At 53.1% G+C, this 18110-nt stretch overlaps 1 protein-coding gene across 1 annotated transcript in view; it reads right to left on the bottom strand.

Annotated features, from left to right (window-relative positions):
* Positions 1–2753: 2753 nt before the first annotated feature.
* Positions 2754–18110, bottom strand: part of LOC139761224 (receptor-type guanylate cyclase gcy-12-like) — an 85460-nt gene continuing 70103 nt past the window's right edge. The window contains exons 17-22 of the mRNA XM_071685266.1: positions 15753–15927; positions 13800–13940; positions 10422–10550; positions 6855–7137; positions 3736–5840; positions 2754–3373 (exon numbers count right to left, since the gene is read on the bottom strand). Of these exons, the coding sequence (XP_071541367.1) occupies positions 3136–3373; positions 3736–5840; positions 6855–7137; positions 10422–10550; positions 13800–13940; positions 15753–15927 (3071 nt within the window). The 3' untranslated portion in view covers positions 2754–3135. The remainder of the gene's footprint in view (positions 3374–3735; positions 5841–6854; positions 7138–10421; positions 10551–13799; positions 13941–15752; positions 15928–18110) is intronic.

The raw sequence follows: 18110 nt of genomic DNA, 5'->3' as shown, positions 1-18110 counted from the left end.
CAGTGCACTTTGGAAGGGCCAGGCTGCTTGTCGTCGCTCTGGTGACGAGGTGGGACGTGTGTGTGTGTGTGTGTGTGTGTGGTAATGGGGTGTGTTTTTGACCTCAAAAGATATCAGAGAGCCTTGCGCGCGCGCGCGCGCGCGTCAAGTGGCCTTTGAAGTAAGTGTATCCAATCGTTCAAAGGTTCTGAGTGCATGTTCACACTGGGGAGGGAAGTGGACGACGTGCCACTCGTCTTTCTTGCATACGTTTTCAAAGGAAAATGTCACCGTTTTCTATTGGGTTCTTTTAAGGGGGGGAGGGGGTAGGTAGGTAGGTCGTCGGGGGGAGGGGTTGCTTGCTGGTCAATTTTATTTCCTTTTTTTATATATATTGGCAAGAAATATATATAAATCGACTTCAGAAATATGTTTCTAGAGAAGTTGTCAAAAGTTGACTGGAGGAGAGTGAGTTGGGGGGGAGGGGGAGTTTGGTCTTGAGGAGAGGAGGGTCTCTTGCTTAAAGTGGTCCTCGCGGACGGAGGGAAGGGTCTCTTAGAAGGTCATTTAGGAGGGGTCTGGGTGGGGGGAGGCCTTCAATGCCGTTGGTTTAAGAGGGGAGTCGGTCTGTGGGGGTTTTCAGTGCCGCTGGTTTAGGAAGGGTCTCTTGGGAGGTCTTCAGTGCCCTCGGTTTAGAAAGGGTCTCTTGGGGGGGTCTTCAGTGCCGCTGGTTTATGTAGGTTACGAGGATTACTGGTCCCCATCATCACTATGGTCCCCATCATCACTATGGTCCCCATCATCACTATGGTCCCCATCATCACTATGGCCCCATCATCACTATGGTCCCCATCATCACTATGGCCTCGTGGATGTGGTGGTGTTGGGGCGCGGGCCTCCTGCACCACCAGGCCACACCTCCTGCGCCAGGGTGTGGTGGTCATGCCCTCCTGGACGGCTGCTCCCCCTCCTGCGCCTCCTTCAGGAGGGTCGCCGGCCCAGGGCCACACCCCCCAACCTGCACACAAGGGAGAGAAAAAAGTCATTAAAAAAATGTTCGTCGTTATGTATCGATTTCTGTGATTTTAAGAACTTTTTTTTTTGGAATGTTTTTTTACGTATTTGTTTTACACACACACACACACACACACACACACACACACACACACACACACACGGCAAGTATATAGTCTGTTGTGGATGAGAGAGCTTGGGAAGTGAGTCCGTTGCTGTTCGCTGATGATACAGCGCTGGTGGCTGATTCATGTGAGAAACTGCAGAAGCTGGTGACTGAGTTTGGGTAAAGGTCAGTGAGACCTACTCTCCCCCCAGCCTCTACTGCGCCTCCCTCCCTCACCACAGTCACTTTAAACCATCCGTCGCTCGTCCACACAAGCACAAGAACAGGTATTACTATAACTTCATAACTTTCATAACTCATCCAAGTATAACTGTCCAGGTCAGCGAGCAGCTATTACTCCTTCCTCGCCATCAAATGACCCTTGGACTCCCCCCCCCCCCCCCCTGCGCCCTAACTCAAGAACACCCACACAACTGCCAGTCTTTCCAATTACCTCGAGGATTCCTCCTCGTCCACCATAACACAGGTGACACAAGCTGCCAATTAGAGTTGTAGATGAGGTCATACTCCCTTGTTCCAACCTACGTCTGTCTCCCTACCAGCTCAAACCTTGACCTCATTCGACACTCAGGAAAAAGAAGAGCATTTTGCGTCATTCTCGCCACCATTTCCTCCCATCCTCTGAGATCCCTCGTTCCCAAGTTGAAGTTTTCGATATAGCAATTGCGTCGACCCCACCATAGCAGGCGGAGCGCATTGCTATGAGTGTTATATACATTGCATTTTTATATATACATTCTTGTCTTGGCTGCTGTTACTTCAATACAACTTATTATTATTATTATTATTATTATTATTATTATTATTATTATTATTATTATTATTACTATCATTATTATTATTATCATTATTATTATTATTATTATTATTATTATTATTATTATTATTATTATCATTATTATTATTATTATTATTATTATTATTGATATCATTAATATTATTATTAGTATTATTAATTATTATCATCAGTTAGAGCTGATGTGTAAACCTTACCTGTAATGTGTCCAGGTTTTGGAGAGGGTCGTCCATCTGTAGGTGGGTTGGGTGGGTGGGGGGTTTGTGTGCCCCGCGGGGTGAAGGCTGCCCCAGCCTGCCACCAGTGTCCTGCCCCGGTGCCCGGGGACCCCCCCGTGTCCCAGTGCCTCCTCCTCCTCCTCCTCCTCCTCTCTGCACGTACAAACACACACACACGCATGAGTTCCTACATAGAGAGAGAGAGAGAGAGAGAGAGAGAGAGAGAGAGAGAGAGAGAGAGAGAGAGAGAGGACTCAAAACAGCCCGAAGTCATCAACTCCAAAAGGGGTCCTCATTACCCTGCTGCTTAGAGTAGCGCAGGGAAGGGAGTAGGGGCGTTTAGAAAGCGGTTTTCTGATGAGTGACATTACTTTGAAGGAATGTCGGTCAGATAATGTCAACAATGCTTTATGAAAGGACAGATGTGGGGGAAAGAATAGTGTAAAGAGGATGATATACGGGGGGCGCACTTACGAAGGAACGTAAGTTAGATAGTATCAACAATGATTTAGTAAAGAGGGATGTGAGGGAAAGAATACTGTATAGAGGATGATATACGGGGGGTGCACTTACGAAGGAACGTAAGTTAGATAGTATCAACAATGATTTAGTAAAGAGGGATGTGAGGGAAAGAATACTGTATAGAGGATGATATACGGGGGGCGCACTTACGAAGGAACGTAAGTTAGATAGTATCAACAATGATTTAGTAAAGAGGGATGTGAGGGAAAGAATACTGTATAGAGGATGATATACGGGGGGTGCACTTACGAAGGAACGTAAGTTAGATAGTATCAACAATGATTTAGTAAAGAGGGATGTGAGGGAAAGAATACTGTATAGAGGATGATATACGGGGGGCGCACTTACGAAGGAACGTAAGTTAGATAGTATCAACAATGATTTAGTAAAGAGGGATGTGAGGGAAAGAATACTGTATAGAGGATGATATACGGGGGGAGTGAGGGTCGTTACGTGGGAGACTTGTAAATTGACATGTCTCAAATGGACTCTGGTGCTGGTCCATTGACCATACCGAGGGAGGAGGAGTAGAGGGCATGACTGTGGTCTTCAGGGGAGGGTCTGTTGACCTGATGGTCCGGTTGTGTGGTGGTGGTAGGGCCTCCTGCCGCTGTGGTGGAGGGGGTCGTCGCCCTACCACAGCTGGTGGTGCCACTCGGGTCGTCCCTGAGGGCTGGACACTGGGGCTCAACGACTTCGGTGGCCGGCGAGGATTTCCTGTTTTCCATGAGAAAGAAAACGGGATGAGGGTTTCCTTATTTCTGGCAGATGTTAGAAAACAGATGGTGTTGTTGTTGTTAGAGTTAGTTAGAGACTGAAGTTTGGTGGATTACGTCATTCTTTTAGGTTTTTTGATGAAGTTAGGTGAGAAAGTAATTCTTTTAGGCTTTATGATGTAGTTAGTAAGTGAGGGATGTCGTTCTTTTAGGTTTTATGATTGATTAGGTTAGGTGAAAAAGTCGTCCTTTAGGTTTTATACTTAATATAGTCTATCGGAGTAGATATAAATAATCTCAATAATTGTAATATTTATGAGTTATTAAGTTACTGCGAATGTAAACAGAGAGAACAGCATTTACCGTTTAGTTCTGTTGGCCACTGTTGGCCCGGCAGGCGGGTCGCCCCCGTTTCTAACGGTGGTCGTTGAACTAGGGTTGTGGCCGTTGTTTGGAAGGGTTGTGATGGCGGGCGAGGTGCTGTTGTGGGTCGCTGACGTGTTGTTTTGACGAGATGGGTTGTAGGTGGTTGGACTGGAGGAACTGTTGTTTGGGTTAGTGTAGTTATGAACGGGACCAGAGGCGTGGTTGTGGTTGTAGACGGGGCCACAGGAGCTGCTGGTTGTGACGGAGGATGAGTTGTAATTGCTAATGGGGTTGTAGGTATTCTTGTGCGTGTAGACGAGGTTGTAGCTGCTTTGGCTGGGGCTGGAGACGAGGTGGTGAGGACTGGCGTGGTTGTAGCTACTGCTGGCTGGGTTATAACCCTGGTTGTTATTGTTATTAATAGAGGTTGTGCCCTGTGAGTGGATGAGGTTGTGATTATCAATAGGGCTACAACTTGTCATGGGGTTGTAAGAAGCCAGCGTTCTGCCGTTGGTTGTGGGGTTGTGGGGGGGAACACAAGGGGGTCTGTTGTAGTCGGTTGGGGTCTGGTTGTGGGGTGGGCTGCTGACTGTGGGGTTGTGGCCGCTATTACTGGGATGGATGGCACTGTTGCTAGGATGGGTGGCACTGTTGCTAGGATGGGTGGCACTGTTGCTAGGATGGGTGGCACTGTTAGGATGGGTGGCACTATTGCTAGGATGGGTGGCACTGTTACTGGGATGGGTGGCACTGTTGCTAGGATGGGTGGCACTATTGCTAGGATGGGTGGCACTGTTAGGATGGGTGGCACTATTGCTAGGATGGGTGGCACTGTTACTGGGATGGGTGGCACTGTTGCTAGGATGGGTGGCACTGTTACTGGGATGGGTGGCACTGTTGCTAGGGTGGGTGGCACTGTTGCTAGGATGGGTGGCACTGTTGCTGGGATGGGTGGCACTGTTGCTAGGGTGGGTGGCACTGTGACTAGGATGGGTGGCACTGTGGCTAGGATGGGTGGCACTGTGACTAGGATGGGTGGCACTGTTGCTAGGGTGGGTGGCACTGTGACTAGGATGGGTGGCACTGTGGCTAGGATGGGTGGCACTGTGACTAGCATGGGTGGCACTGTGGCTAGGATGGGTGGCACTGTTGCTGGGATGGGTGGCACTGTTGCTAGGGTGGGTGGCACTGTGACTAGGATGGGTGGCACTGTGGCTAGGATGGGTGGCACTGTGACTAGGATGGGTGGCACTGTGGCTAGGATGGGTGGCACTGTTGCTAAGATGGGTGGCAGTATTGCTAGGGTGGGTGGCACTGTGACTAGGATGGGTGGCACTGTGGCTAGGATGGGTGGCACTGTTGCTAGGGTGGGTGGCACTGTAGCTAGGATGGGTAGCACTGTGACTAGAATGGGTGGCACTATTGCTAGGGTGGGTGGCACTGTGGCTAGGATGGGTGGCACTGTTGCTAGGATGGGTGGCACTGTTGCTGGGATGGGTGGCACTGTTGCTAGGATGGGTGGCACTGTTGCTGGGATGGGTGGCACTGTTGCAAGAATGGGTGGCTTTGTTGCAAGGATGGGTGGCACTGTTGCTGGGATGGTCTTCACTGTTGCTGGGATGGTCTTCACTATTGCTGGGATGGTCTTCACTATTGCTGGGATGGTCTTCACTGTTGCTGGGATGGTCTTCATTGTTGCTGGGATGGTCTTCACTATTGCTAGGATGGTCTTCACTGTTGCTGGGATGGTCTTCATTGTTGCTGGGATGGTCTTCACTATTGCTAGGATGGTCTTCACTATTGCTAGGATGGTCTTCACTGTTGCTAGGATGGTCTTCACTGTTGCTAGGATGGTCTTCACTGTTGCTGGGATGGTCTTCACTGTTGAGGGCAGTGGCGTCGCCCGAGGGGTCTGCGACCTTGAGCACGATGGACGGTAGGAAGAGTTGTGGGGAGGCCGACGGTGGGGGGTTGTGGGGGGTGTTGGGGGGTGTGGGGCTGCTTCCGGGGGTGGGCAGGGTGTGGGGGGTTGAGCAGGGGGCCCCCCTCGTGCCCGGCCGTTGCTCTCCCATCAGCCAATACGTCATCATCTTACCTTTGCCCTGCCAACGAGAAGAGACGACCATCATCTGGCAACACTGACCCGGCCAGGATGTCACGAAGAAAAATTTTACCGTAAAAAAAAAAGTAAATTTACATAATGAATCTTTTTTTTTTTTTTGAAAAAGGAATTTACAAACAGGATCTTTTAAAAAAAGTGAATTACATATAGAATCTTTTTTAAAATCTCTCTTCGCTCATCCTCTCTATATATTTCCAAACTTTTTTCAGCACACCCAGAACATATCTTTGTTAGACACATCTCTCTCGTACAGCCATATTCCCTTGGAGAGTACTGGGTTAATAGTCCTTGTGCTTGGAAGATATAGAAGACGTAATATAGAAGACATAGATTGGAGAATGTGTGTTAGAGAAGTTAGAAGGTGTGTTAGAGAAGTTAGGAGATGTGTTAGAGAAGTTAGAAGGTGTGTTAGGGAAGTTAGGAGATATGATCCAGATGTTGAAGAGTCTATCAGGCTTCGAGGTAGCCGTAGATTGATCGGAAGCCATCCCAGTACACATGAAGACTGGCTGGACTTTACCAATTGCAGCTTTTTTTCCGTGGTGCCGCCTCGGAAAACGAATGCAGAATGCGGATCTGGATAAGGGTTGAATCTTGTGTCTGGATGTAGATTGAGTGAAGGGATACAGATTGTAGATTGAGTGAAAGGATACATATTGTAGATTGAGTGAAGGGATACATATTGTAGATTGAGTGAAAGGATACATATTGTAGATTGAGTGAAAGGGTACATATTTTAGATTGAGTGAAAGTGTACATATTGTAGACTGAGTGGAAGGGTACATATGTGCAATAGGATCATTATGATTGGACACATCTCGGCCCTTGGAAGCAGTAGTGATCCCCAGGGATTACCAGTGTACAAGCCGGCTGTTTGAACCCACACATACACACACACACACCCTAACACACACACACACCCTAACACACACACACACATACACACACACACCCACACACACACACACACACACACACACACCCACACACATACCTTGACGTAGGTGAGGCCCCTCTCCTGTAGGATGTACCCTCCCAGTTTGTCCAGCATGTTCTTGTGTGCGTGGGAGATGTGGATCCTGAGTTCCTCTCCCGTGGACTCCATCCTTGAGGCAGTGTTGACCGTGTCCCCGAAGAGGCAGTAGCGAGGCATCGTCAACCCCACCACCCCAGCTACACACGGCCCTGCGCGGGGGGGGAGAGAGTTGATGGTGGGGTGAGAGTTCTTGACGGGGTGGGGGTTGGTGGGGGTATGGGAGTTGGTGGGGGTGAGAGTTCTTGACGGGGTGGGTGTTGGTGGGGGGTGAGAGTTCTTGACGGGGTGGGTGTTGGTGGGGGGTGAGAGTTCTTGACGGGGTGGGTGTTGATGGGGGGTGAGAGTTCTTGACGGGGTGGGTGTTGGTGGGGGGTGAGAGTTCTTGACGGGGTGGGTGTTGGTGGGGGTGTGGGAGTTGGTGGGGGGTGGGGTTTGGGGGGGGTTGTGGGAGTTGGTGGGGGTGGGGTGTTGGTGGGGGTGTGGGAGTTGGTGGGGGGTGGGGGTTGGTGGGGGTGTGGGGGTTGGTGGGGGTGTGGGTGTTGGTGGGGGTGTGGGAGTTGGGGGGGGGGGGTGTTTGGGGGGGGTGTGGGTTGGTGGGGGTGTGGGAGTTGGGGGGGGTGTGGGAGTTGGTGGGGTGTGGGTGTTGGTGGGGGTGTGGGGGTTGGTGGGTGTTGGTGGGAGTTGGTGGGGGGGGGGTTGGTGGGGGTGTGGGAGTTGGTGGGGGTGTGGGAGTTGGTGGGGGGTGAGAGTTCTTGACGGGGTGGGTGTTGGTGGGGGGTGAGAGTTCTTGACGGGGTGGGTGTTGGTGGGGGTGTGGAGTTGGTGGGGGGTGAGAGTTCTTGACGGGGTGGTGTTGGTGGGGGTGTGGGTGTTGGTGGGGGTGTGGAGTTGGTGGGGGGTGAGAGTTCTTGACGGGGTGGGTGTTGGTGGGGGGTGAGAGTTCTTGACGGGGTGGGTGTTGGTGGGGGGTGAGAGTTCTTGACGGGGTGGTGTTGGTGGGGGGTGAGAGTTCTTGACGGGGTGGGTGTTGGTGGGGGTGTGGAGTTGGTGGGGGGTGAGAGTTCTTGACGGGGTGGTGTTGGTGGGGGGTGAGAGTTCTTGACGGGGTGGTGTTGGTGGGGGTGTGGGTGTTGGTGGGGGTGTGGGTGTTGGTGGGGGGTGAGAGTTCTTGACGGGGTGGTGTTGGTGGGGGTGTGGAGTTGGTGGGGGGTGAGAGTTCTTGACGGGGTGGGTGTTGGTGGGGGGTGAGAGTTCTTGACGGGGTGGTGTTGGTGGGGGGTGAGAGTTCTTGACGGGGTGGGTGTTGGTGGGGGGTGAGAGTTCTTGACGGGGTGGTGTTGGTGGGGGTGTGGAGTTGGTGGGGGGTGAGAGTTCTTGACGGGGTGGTGTTGGTGGGGGGTGAGAGTTCTTGACGGGGTGGTGTTGGTGGGGGTGTGGAGTTGGTGGGGGGTGAGAGTTCTTGACGGGGTGGGTGTTGGTGGGGGTGTGGGAGTTGGTGGGGGTGTGGAGTTGGTGGGGGGTGAGAGTTCTTGACGGGGTGGTGTTGGTGGGGGTGTGGAGTTGGTGGGGGGTGAGAGTTCTTGACGGGGTGGTGTTGGTGGGGGGTGAGAGTTCTTGACGGGGTGGTGTTGGTGGGGGTGTGGGTGTTGGTGGGGGGTGAGAGTTCTTGACGGGGTGGTGTTGGTGGGGGGTGAGAGTTCTTGACGGGGTGGTGTTGGTGGGGGTGTGGGTGTTGGTGGGGGTGTGGAGTTGGTGGGGGGTGAGAGTTCTTGACGGGGTGGTGTTGGTGGGGGTGTGGAGTTGGTGGGGGTGTGGGTGTTGGTGGGGGGTGAGAGTTCTTGACGGGGTGGTGTTGGTGGGGGTGTGGGTGTTGGTGGGGGGTGAGAGTTCTTGACGGGGTGGGTGTTGGTGGGGGGTGAGAGTTCTTGACGGGGTGGTGTTGGTGGGGGTGTGGAGTTGGTGGGGGGTGAGAGTTCTTGACGGGGTGGTGTTGGTGGGGGGTGAGAGTTCTTGACGGGGTGGTGTTGGTGGGGGTGTGGGTGTTGGTGGGGGGTGAGAGTTCTTGACGGGGTGGGTGTTGGTGGGGGGTGAGAGTTCTTGACGGGGTGGGTGTTGGTGGGGGGTGAGAGTTCTTGACGGGGTGGTGTTGGTGGGGGTGTGGGAGTTGGTGGGGGTGTGGAGTTGGTGGGGGGTGAGAGTTCTTGACGGGGTGGTGTTGGTGGGGGTGTGGAGTTGGTGGGGGTGTGGGTGTTGGTGGGGGGTGAGAGTTCTTGACGGGGTGGTGTTGGTGGGGGTGTGGGTGTTGGTGGGGGTGTGGGTGTTGGTGGGGGTGTGGAGTTGGTGGGGGTGTGGAGTTGGTGGGGGTGTGGGTGTTGGTGGGGGTGTGGAGTTGGTGGGGGGTGAGAGTTCTTGACGGGGTGGGTGTTGGTGGGGGGTGAGAGTTCTTGACGGGGTGGTGTTGGTGGGGGGTGAGAGTTCTTGACGGGGTGGGTGTTGGTGGGGGGTGAGAGTTCTTGACGGGGTGGTGTTGGTGGGGGTGTGGAGTTGGTGGGGGTGTGGGTGTTGGTGGGGGGTGAGAGTTCTTGACGGGGTGGTGTTGGTGGGGGGTGAGAGTTCTTGACGGGGTGGTGTTGGTGGGGGGTGAGAGTTCTTGACGGGGTGGTGTTGGTGGGGGTGTGGAGTTGGTGGGGGGTGAGAGTTCTTGACGGGGTGGTGTTGGTGGGGGTGTGGAGTTGGTGGGGGTGTGGGTGTTGGTGGGGGTGTGGGTGTTGGTGGGGGGTGAGAGTTCTTGACGGGGTGGTGTTGGTGGGGGTGTGGGTGTTGGTGGGGGGTGAGAGTTCTTGACGGGGTGGGTGTTGGTGGGGGGTGAGAGTTCTTGACGGGGTGGTGTTGGTGGGGGTGTGGAGTTGGTGGGGGGTGAGAGTTCTTGACGGGGTGGTGTTGGTGGGGGTGTGGGTGTTGGTGGGGGGTGAGAGTTCTTGACGGGGTGGTGTTGGTGGGGGGTGAGAGTTCTTGACGGGGTGGTGTTGGTGGGGGTGTGGGTGTTGGTGGGGGGTGAGAGTTCTTGACGGGGTGGGTGTTGGTGGGGGGTGAGAGTTCTTGACGGGGTGGTGTTGGTGGGGGGTGAGAGTTCTTGACGGGGTGGTGTTGGTGGGGGGTGAGAGTTCTTGACGGGGTGGTGTTGGTGGGGGGTGAGAGTTCTTGACGGGGTGGTGTTGGTGGGGGTGTGGGTGTTGGTGGGGGTGTGGAGTTGGTGGGGGGTGAGAGTTCTTGACGGGGTGGGTGTTGGTGGGGGGTGAGAGTTCTTGACGGGGTGGTGTTGGTGGGGGGTGAGAGTTCTTGACGGGGTGGTGTTGGTGGGGGGTGAGAGTTCTTGACGGGGTGGTGTTGGTGGGGGGTGAGAGTTCTTGACGGGGTGGTGTTGGTGGGGGTGTGGGAGTTGGTGGGGGGTGAGAGTTCTTGACGGGGTGGTGTTGGTGGGGGGTGAGAGTTCTTGACGGGGTGGGGGTTGGTGGGGTGGGTTACGCACCTTGGAGGGGGGTGGTGTGGGCTGAGAGGTGGGTGAAGCCCACTATGTCACTGAAGTATATGGTCACGTTCTCGTAGGTCTCGGGCGAGACCTGCTCCCCTCGCTTCAAGGACTCGGCCACCGACCTGTGGGGTGGAGGGCATCAACAACACGGTAGAGTCATGTAGGGGGGTCATCAAGACAAGTAGAGTCATGCAGGGGGGTCATCATGACAGGTAGAGTCATGCAGGGGGGGGGTCATCATGACAGGTAGAGTCATGCAGGCGGGTCATCATGACAGGTAGAGTCATGCAGGGGGGTCATCATGACAGGTAGAGTCATGCAGGGGGTCATCATGACAGGTAGAGTCATGCAGGGGGTCATCATGACAGGTAGAGTCATGCAGGGGGTCATCATGACAGGTAGAGTCATGCAGGGGGTCATCATGACAGGTAGAGTCATGCAGGGGGTCATCATGACAGGTAGAGTCATGCAGGGGGTCATCATGACAGGTAGAGTCATGCAGGGGGGTCATCATGACAAGTAGAGTCATGCAGGGGGGTCATCATGACAGGTAGAGTCATGCAGGGGGGTCATCATGACAGGTAGAGTCATGCAGGGGGGTCATCATGACAGGTAGAGTCATGCAGGGGGGGTCATCATGACAGGTAGAGTCATGCAGGGGGGTCATCATGACAGGTAGAGTCATGCAGGGGGTCATCATGACAGGTAGAGTCATGCAGGGGGTCATCATGACAGGTAGAGTCATGCAGGGGGTCATCATGACAGGTAGAGTCATGCAGGGGGGTCATCATGACAGGTAGAGTCATGCAGGGGGGTCATCATGACAGGTAGAGTCATGCAGGGGGGTCATCATGACAGGTAGAGTCATGCAGGGGGGTCATCATGACAGGTAGAGTCATGCAGGGGGGTCATCATGACAGGTAGAGTCATGCAGGGGGTCATCATGACAAGTAGAGTCATGCAGGGGGTCATCATGACAGGTAGAGTCATGCAGGGGGTCATCATGACAGGTAGAGTCATGCAGGGGGGTCATCATGACAAGTAGAGTCATGCAGGGGGTCATCATGACAAGTAGAGTCATGCAGGGGGGTCATCATGACAGGTAGAGTCATGCAGGGGGTCATCATGACAGGTAGAGTCATGCAGGGGGTTATCATGACAGGTAGAGTCATGCAGGGGGTCATCATGACAGGTAGAGTCATGTAGGGGGTCATCATGACAGGTAGAGTCATGCAGGGGGGTCATCATGACAAGTAGAGTCATGCAGGGGGTCATCATGACAGGTAGAGTCATGTAGGGGGTCATCATGACAGGTAGAGTCATGCAGAGGGGGGGGGGGTCATCATGATAAGTAGAGTTATGACATAAGATTATGGAAGTAGAGAAAATGGTTCATTTTTGCACCAGTACTAAGACCTCATTGTTAAGTATGGGTCGGTCTTCCAAGTGAGACCACTTAAGTGTAAGTGTTTGAAGATATTGTCTGCGGGTAATATTTCTCAGTGGGGGGGGGGGGGGGGTGAGGGCAGCATGGTGAGGTGTGAGGGAGGGGTAGTACTCACTTGGGCAGCATGGTGAGGTGTGAGGGAGGAGTTGTACTCACTTGGGCAGCATGGTGAGGTGTGAGGGAGGGGTTGTACTCACTTGGGCAGCATGGTGAGGTGTGAGGGAGGAGTTGTACTCACTTGGGCAGCATGGTGAGGTGTGAGGGAGGGGTTGTACTCACTTGGGCAGCATGGTGAGGTGTGAGGGAGGGGTTGTACTCACTTGGGCAGCATGGTGAGGTGTGAGGGAGGGGTTGTACTCACTTGGGCAGCATGGTGAGGTGTGAGGGAGGGGTTGTACTCACTTGGGCAGCATGGTGAGGTGTGAGGGAGGGGTTGTACTCACTTGGGCAGCATGGTGAGGTGTGAGGGAGGGGTTGTACTCACTTGGGCAGCATGGTGAGGTGTGAGGGAGGAGTTGTACTCACTTGGGCAGCATGGTGAGGTGTGAGGGAGGGGTTGTACTCACTTGGGCAGCATGGTGAGGTGTGAGGGAGGGGTTGTACTCACTTGGGCAGCATGGTGAGGTGTGAGGGAGGAGTTGTACTCACTTGGGCAGCATGGTGAGGTGTGAGGGAGGGGTTGTACTCACTTGGGCAGCATGGTGAGGTGTGAGGGAGGGGTTGTACTCACTTGGGCAGCATGGTGAGGTGTGAGGGAGGGGTTGTACTCACTTGGGCAGCATGGTGAGGTGTGAGGGAGGGGTTGTACTCACTTGGGCAGCATGGTGAGGTGTGAGGGGAGGGGTTGTACTCACTTGGGCAGCATGGTGAGGTGTGAGGGAGGGGTTGTACTCACTTGGGCAGCATGGTGAGGTGTGAGGGGAGGGGTTGTACTCACTTGGGCAGCATGGTGAGGTGTGAGGGAGGAGTTGTACTCACTTGGGCAGCATGGTGAGGTGTGAGGGAGGGGTTGTACTCACTTGGGCAGCATGGTGAGGTGTGAGGGGAGGGGTTGTACTCACTTGGGCAGCATGGTGAGGTGTGAGGGAGGAGTTGTACTCACTTGGGCAGCATGGTGAGGTGTGAGGGAGGGGTTGTACTCACTTGGGCAGCATGGTGAGGTGTGAGGGAGGGGTTGTACTCACTTGGGCAGCATGGTGAGGTGTGAGGGAGGGGTTGTACTCACTTGGGCAGCATGGTGAGGTGTGAGGGAGGGGTTGTACTCACTTGGGCAGCATGGTGAGGTGTGAGGGGAGGGGTTGTACTCACTTGGGCAGCATGGTGAGGTGTGAGGGAGGGGTTGTACTCACTTGGGCAGCATGGTGAGGTGTGAGGGAGGGGTTGTACTCACTTGGGCAGCATGGTGAGGTGTGAGGGGAGGGGTTGTACTCACTTGGGCAGCATGGTGAGGTGTGAGGGAGGAGTTGTACTCACTTGGGCAGCATGGTGAGGTGTGAGGGAGGAGTTGTACTCACTTGGGCAGCATGGTGAGGTGTGAGGGAGGGGTTGTACTCACTTGGGCAGCATGGTGAGGTGTGAGGGAGGGGTTGTACTCACTTGGGCAGCATGGTGAGGTGTGAGGGAGGAGTTGTACTCACTTGGGCAGCATGGTGAGGTGTGAGGGAGGGGTTGTACTCACTTGGGCAGCATGGTGAGGTGTGAGGGAGGGGTTGTACTCACTTGGGCAGCATGGTGAGGTGTGAGGGAGGAGTTGTACTCACTTGGGCAGCATGGTGAGGTGTGAGGGAGGAGTTGTACTCACTTGGGCAGCATGGTGAGGTGTGAGGGAGGAGTTGTACTCACTTGGGCAGCATGGTGAGGTGTGAGGGAGGAGTTGTACTCACTTGGGCAGCATGGTGAGGTGTGAGGGAGGAGTTGTACTCACTTGGGCAGCATCCTAAGGAGGAGTATCTCCGTTTTCTTCTTCTCCTCCATCAGTTGTTTGGTTCGCTCTTGCACTTTGCCCTCGAGATTGTAAGCATACTTCTCCATCATGACCAGCATGTTGTCCACTATGTTCAGCTTCCTGCAGGCCACGGACACACGCTCAGGGATACATCATGATACATGCTCAGGAATACATGATGATACACGCTCAGCAATACGTGATGATACACGCTCAGCAATACATGATGATACAGGGGTAGAACTACATGATGATACACGCTCAGGAATACATGATGATACACGCTCAGCAATACATGATGATACAGGGGTAGAACTACATGATGATACACGCTCAGGAATACATGATGATACACGCTCAGCAATACATGATGATACACGCTCAGGAATACATGATGGTATATACATGCTCAGGAATACATGATGATACACGCTCAGGAATACATCATGATACACGCTCAGGGATACATGATGATACACGCTCAGGAATACATGATGATACACGCTCAGCAATACATGATGGTATATACATGCTCAGGAATACATGATGATACACGCTCAGGAATACATCATGATACAGGGGTAGAACTACATGATAATACAGGGGTAGAAATACATGATGATACAGGGGTAGAAATACATGATGATACAGGAGTAGAAATACATAATGATACAGGGGTAGAAATACATGATGATACAGGGGTAGAAATACATGATGATACAGGGGTAGAAATACATAATGATACAGGGGTAGAAATACATGATGATACAGGGGTAGAAATACATGATGATACAGGGGTAGAAATACATGATAATACAGGGGTAGAAATACATGATGATACAGGGGTAGAAATACATGATGATACAGGGGTAGAACTACACGATGATACGGGGGTAGAAATACATGATAATACAGGGGTAGAAATACATTATGATACAGGGGTAGAAATACATAATGATACAGGGGTAGAAATACATGATGATACGGGGGTAGAAATACATGATAATACAGGGGTAGAAATACATGATAATACAGGGGTAGAAATACATGATGATACAGGGGTAGAAATACATGATAATACAGGGGTAGAAATACATGATGATACAGGGGTAGAAATACATGATGATACAGGGGTAGAAATACATGATACAGGGGTAGAAATACATGATAATACAGGGGTAGAAATACATGATAATACAGGGGTAGAAATACATGATGATACAGGGGTAGAAATACATGATAATACAGGGGTAGAAATACATGATGATACAGATGATGATCAGTAATAATGAGTACTCACAACCCAGCCTATGAGTATATGAGTAATAATGAGTATTCACAACCCAGCCTATGAGTATATGAGTAATAATGAGTACTCACAACCCAGCCTATGAGTATATGAGTAATAATGAGTACTCACAACCCAGCTTATGAGTAATAATGAGTCCTCACAACCCAGCCTATGAGTGATAATGAGTACTCACAACCCAGCCTGTGAGTAATAATGAGTACTCACAAGCCAGCCTGTGAGTAATAATGAGTACTCACAACCCAGCCTATGAGTAATAATGAGTCCTCACAACCCAGCCTATGAGTAATAATGAGTACTCACAACCCAGCCTATGAGTAATAATGAGTACTCACAACCCAGCCTATGAGTAATAATGAGTCCTCACAACCCAGCCTGTGAGTAATAATGAGTACTCACAACCCAGCCTATGAGTAATAATGAGTACTCACAACCCAGCCTATGAGTAATAATGAGTCCTCACAACCCAGCCTGTGAGTAATAATGAGTACTCACAACCCAGCCTATGAGTAATAATGAGTCCTCACAACCCAGCCTGTGAGTAATAATGAGTACTCACAACCCAGCCTATGAGTAATAATGAGTACTCACAACCCAGCCTGTGAGTAATAATGAGTACTCACAAGCCAGCCTGCATCTCTTTGAGTCGAACCCTGATCATCTTGAAGTCGGGACGATCGTCGGGGTCCTGAGCCCAGCACTCCTTCAGGCAGCGGTGCACGTACTCCGGGGCCTTGAGTGAATCCAGGGGGGGCCTTAAGGGGGGGTCCAGCCCCGCGGCCACCTGGGATACCACCTCTGTTGGCGGAGGGTGGGAAACGGAGTTCTGGGGGGGGGGGGGAGCTATAGCTGGGATACGACAGGAGTTATGATATCCCAGGGATAGCTGGGGGTTGGGAGGGGGGTCTGATGTCCCAGGGTTGGGAGGGGTGGGGGTCTGATGTCCCAGGGTTTGGGGGCATGGTCTGATATCCCAGGGTTGGGGTGGTGTGGGGGGTCTTATGTCCCAGGGTTGGGAGGGGTGTGGTCTGATATCCCAGGGTTGGGAGGGGTGAGGGGGTCTGATGTCCCAGGGTTTGGGGGGATGGTCTGATATCCCAGGGTTGGGGTGGTGTGGGGGGTCTTATGTCCCAGGGTTTGGGGGGATGGTCTGATATCCCAGGGTTGGGGTGGTGTGGGGGGTCTAATGTCCCAGGGTTTGGGGGCATGGTCTGATATCCCAGGGTTGGGGTGGTGTGGGGGGTCTTATGTCCCAGGGTTGGGAGGGGTGTGGTCTGATATCCCAGGGTTGGGAGGGGTGAGGGGGTCTGATGTCCCAGGGTTTGGGGGGATGGTCTGATATCCCAGGGTTGGGGTGGTGTGGGGGGTCTTATGTCCCAGGGTTTGGGGGGATGGTCTGATATCCCAGGGTTGGGGTGGTGTGGGGGGTCTAATGTCCCAGGGTTTGGGGGCATGGTCTGATATCCCAGGGTTGGGGTGGTGTGGGGGGTCTTATGTCCCAGGGTTGGGAGGGGTGTGGTCTGATATCCCAGGGTTGGGAGGGGTGAGGGGGTCTGATGTCCCAGGGTTTGGGGGGATGGTCTGATATCCCAGGGTTGGGGTGGTGTGGGGGGTCTAATGTCCCAGGGTTTGGGGGGATGGTCTGATATCCCAGGGTTGGGGTGGTGTGGGGGGTCTTATGTCCCAGGGTTGGGAGGGGTGTGGTCTGATATCCCAGGGTTGGGAGGGGTGAGGGGGTCTGATGTCCCAGGGTTTGGGGGGATGGTCTGATATCCCAGGGTTGGGGTGGTGTGGGGGGTCTTATGTCCCAGGGTTTGGGGGGATGGTCTGATATCCCAGGGTTGGGGTGGTGTGGGGGGTCTAATGTCCCAGGGTTTGGGGGCATGGTCTGATATCCCAGGGTTGGGGTGGTGTGGGGGGTCTTATGTCCCAGGGTTGGGAGGGGTGTGGTCTGATATCCCAGGGTTGGGAGGGGTGAGGGGGTCTGATGTCCCAGGGTTTGGGGGGATGGTCTGATATCCCAGGGTTGGGGTGGTGTGGGGGGTTTTATGTCCCAGGGTTTGGGGGGATGGTCTGATATCCCAGGGTTGGGGTGGTGTGGGGGGTCTAATGTCCCAGGGTTTGGGGGGATGGTCTGATATCCCAGGGTTGGGGTGGTGTGGGGGGTCTTATGTCCCAGGGTTGGGAGGGGTGTGGTCTGATATCCCAGGGTTGGGAGGGGTGTGGTCTGATATCCCAGGGTTGGGGGGGTGTGGGGGGTCTTATGTCCCAGGGTTTGGGGGGATGGTCTGATATCCCAGGGTTGGGAGGGGTTGGGGGGGTCTAATGTCCCAGGGTTACAGTCATGACAGACTTTATAACATAATTATATTAATTTCACAACTTATCTATCTATCTATCTATCTATCTATCTATCTATCTATCTATTTATGTACTTCTAAGTTCACGTAAGTGTGTGTGTACACAATTATATTATCCGGTATTAACATTACGGGTGACTGAGCTATATGTCTGGGTCTGCTGGGTCTTGATGCCTGGTCTGTGTCTGGTATGGTCTGGGTCTGGTTTGGTCTGGGTCTGCTGGGTGTTGATGCCTGGTCTGTGTCTGGTTTGGTCTGGGTCTGCTGGGTCTTGATCTTGATGTGGTCTGCTATGGTCTGGGTCTGGTCTGGGTCTGCTGTTTCTGGTATGGTCTGTGTCTGGTATGGTCTGGGTCTGCTGTGTCTGGTATGGTCTGTGTCTGGTATGGTCTGGGTCTGCTGTGTCTGGTATGGTCTGGGTCTGCTGTGTCTGGTATGGTCTGGGTCTGCTGTGTCTGGTATGGTCTGTGTCTGGTATGGTCTGGGTCTGCTGTGTCTGGTATGGTCTGTGTCTGGTATGGTCTGGGTCTGCTGTGTCTGGTATGGTCTGGGTCTGCTGTGTCTGGTATGGTCTGGGTCTGCTGTGTCTGGTATGGTCTGTGTCTGGTATGGTCTGGGTCT

Source organism: Panulirus ornatus, chromosome 39 (genome assembly GCF_036320965.1).
Source record: "Panulirus ornatus isolate Po-2019 chromosome 39, ASM3632096v1, whole genome shotgun sequence".
NCBI classification, from domain to species: domain Eukaryota; kingdom Metazoa; phylum Arthropoda; class Malacostraca; order Decapoda; family Palinuridae; genus Panulirus; species Panulirus ornatus.
This window is presented reverse-complemented; position numbering and strand designations above follow the sequence as displayed.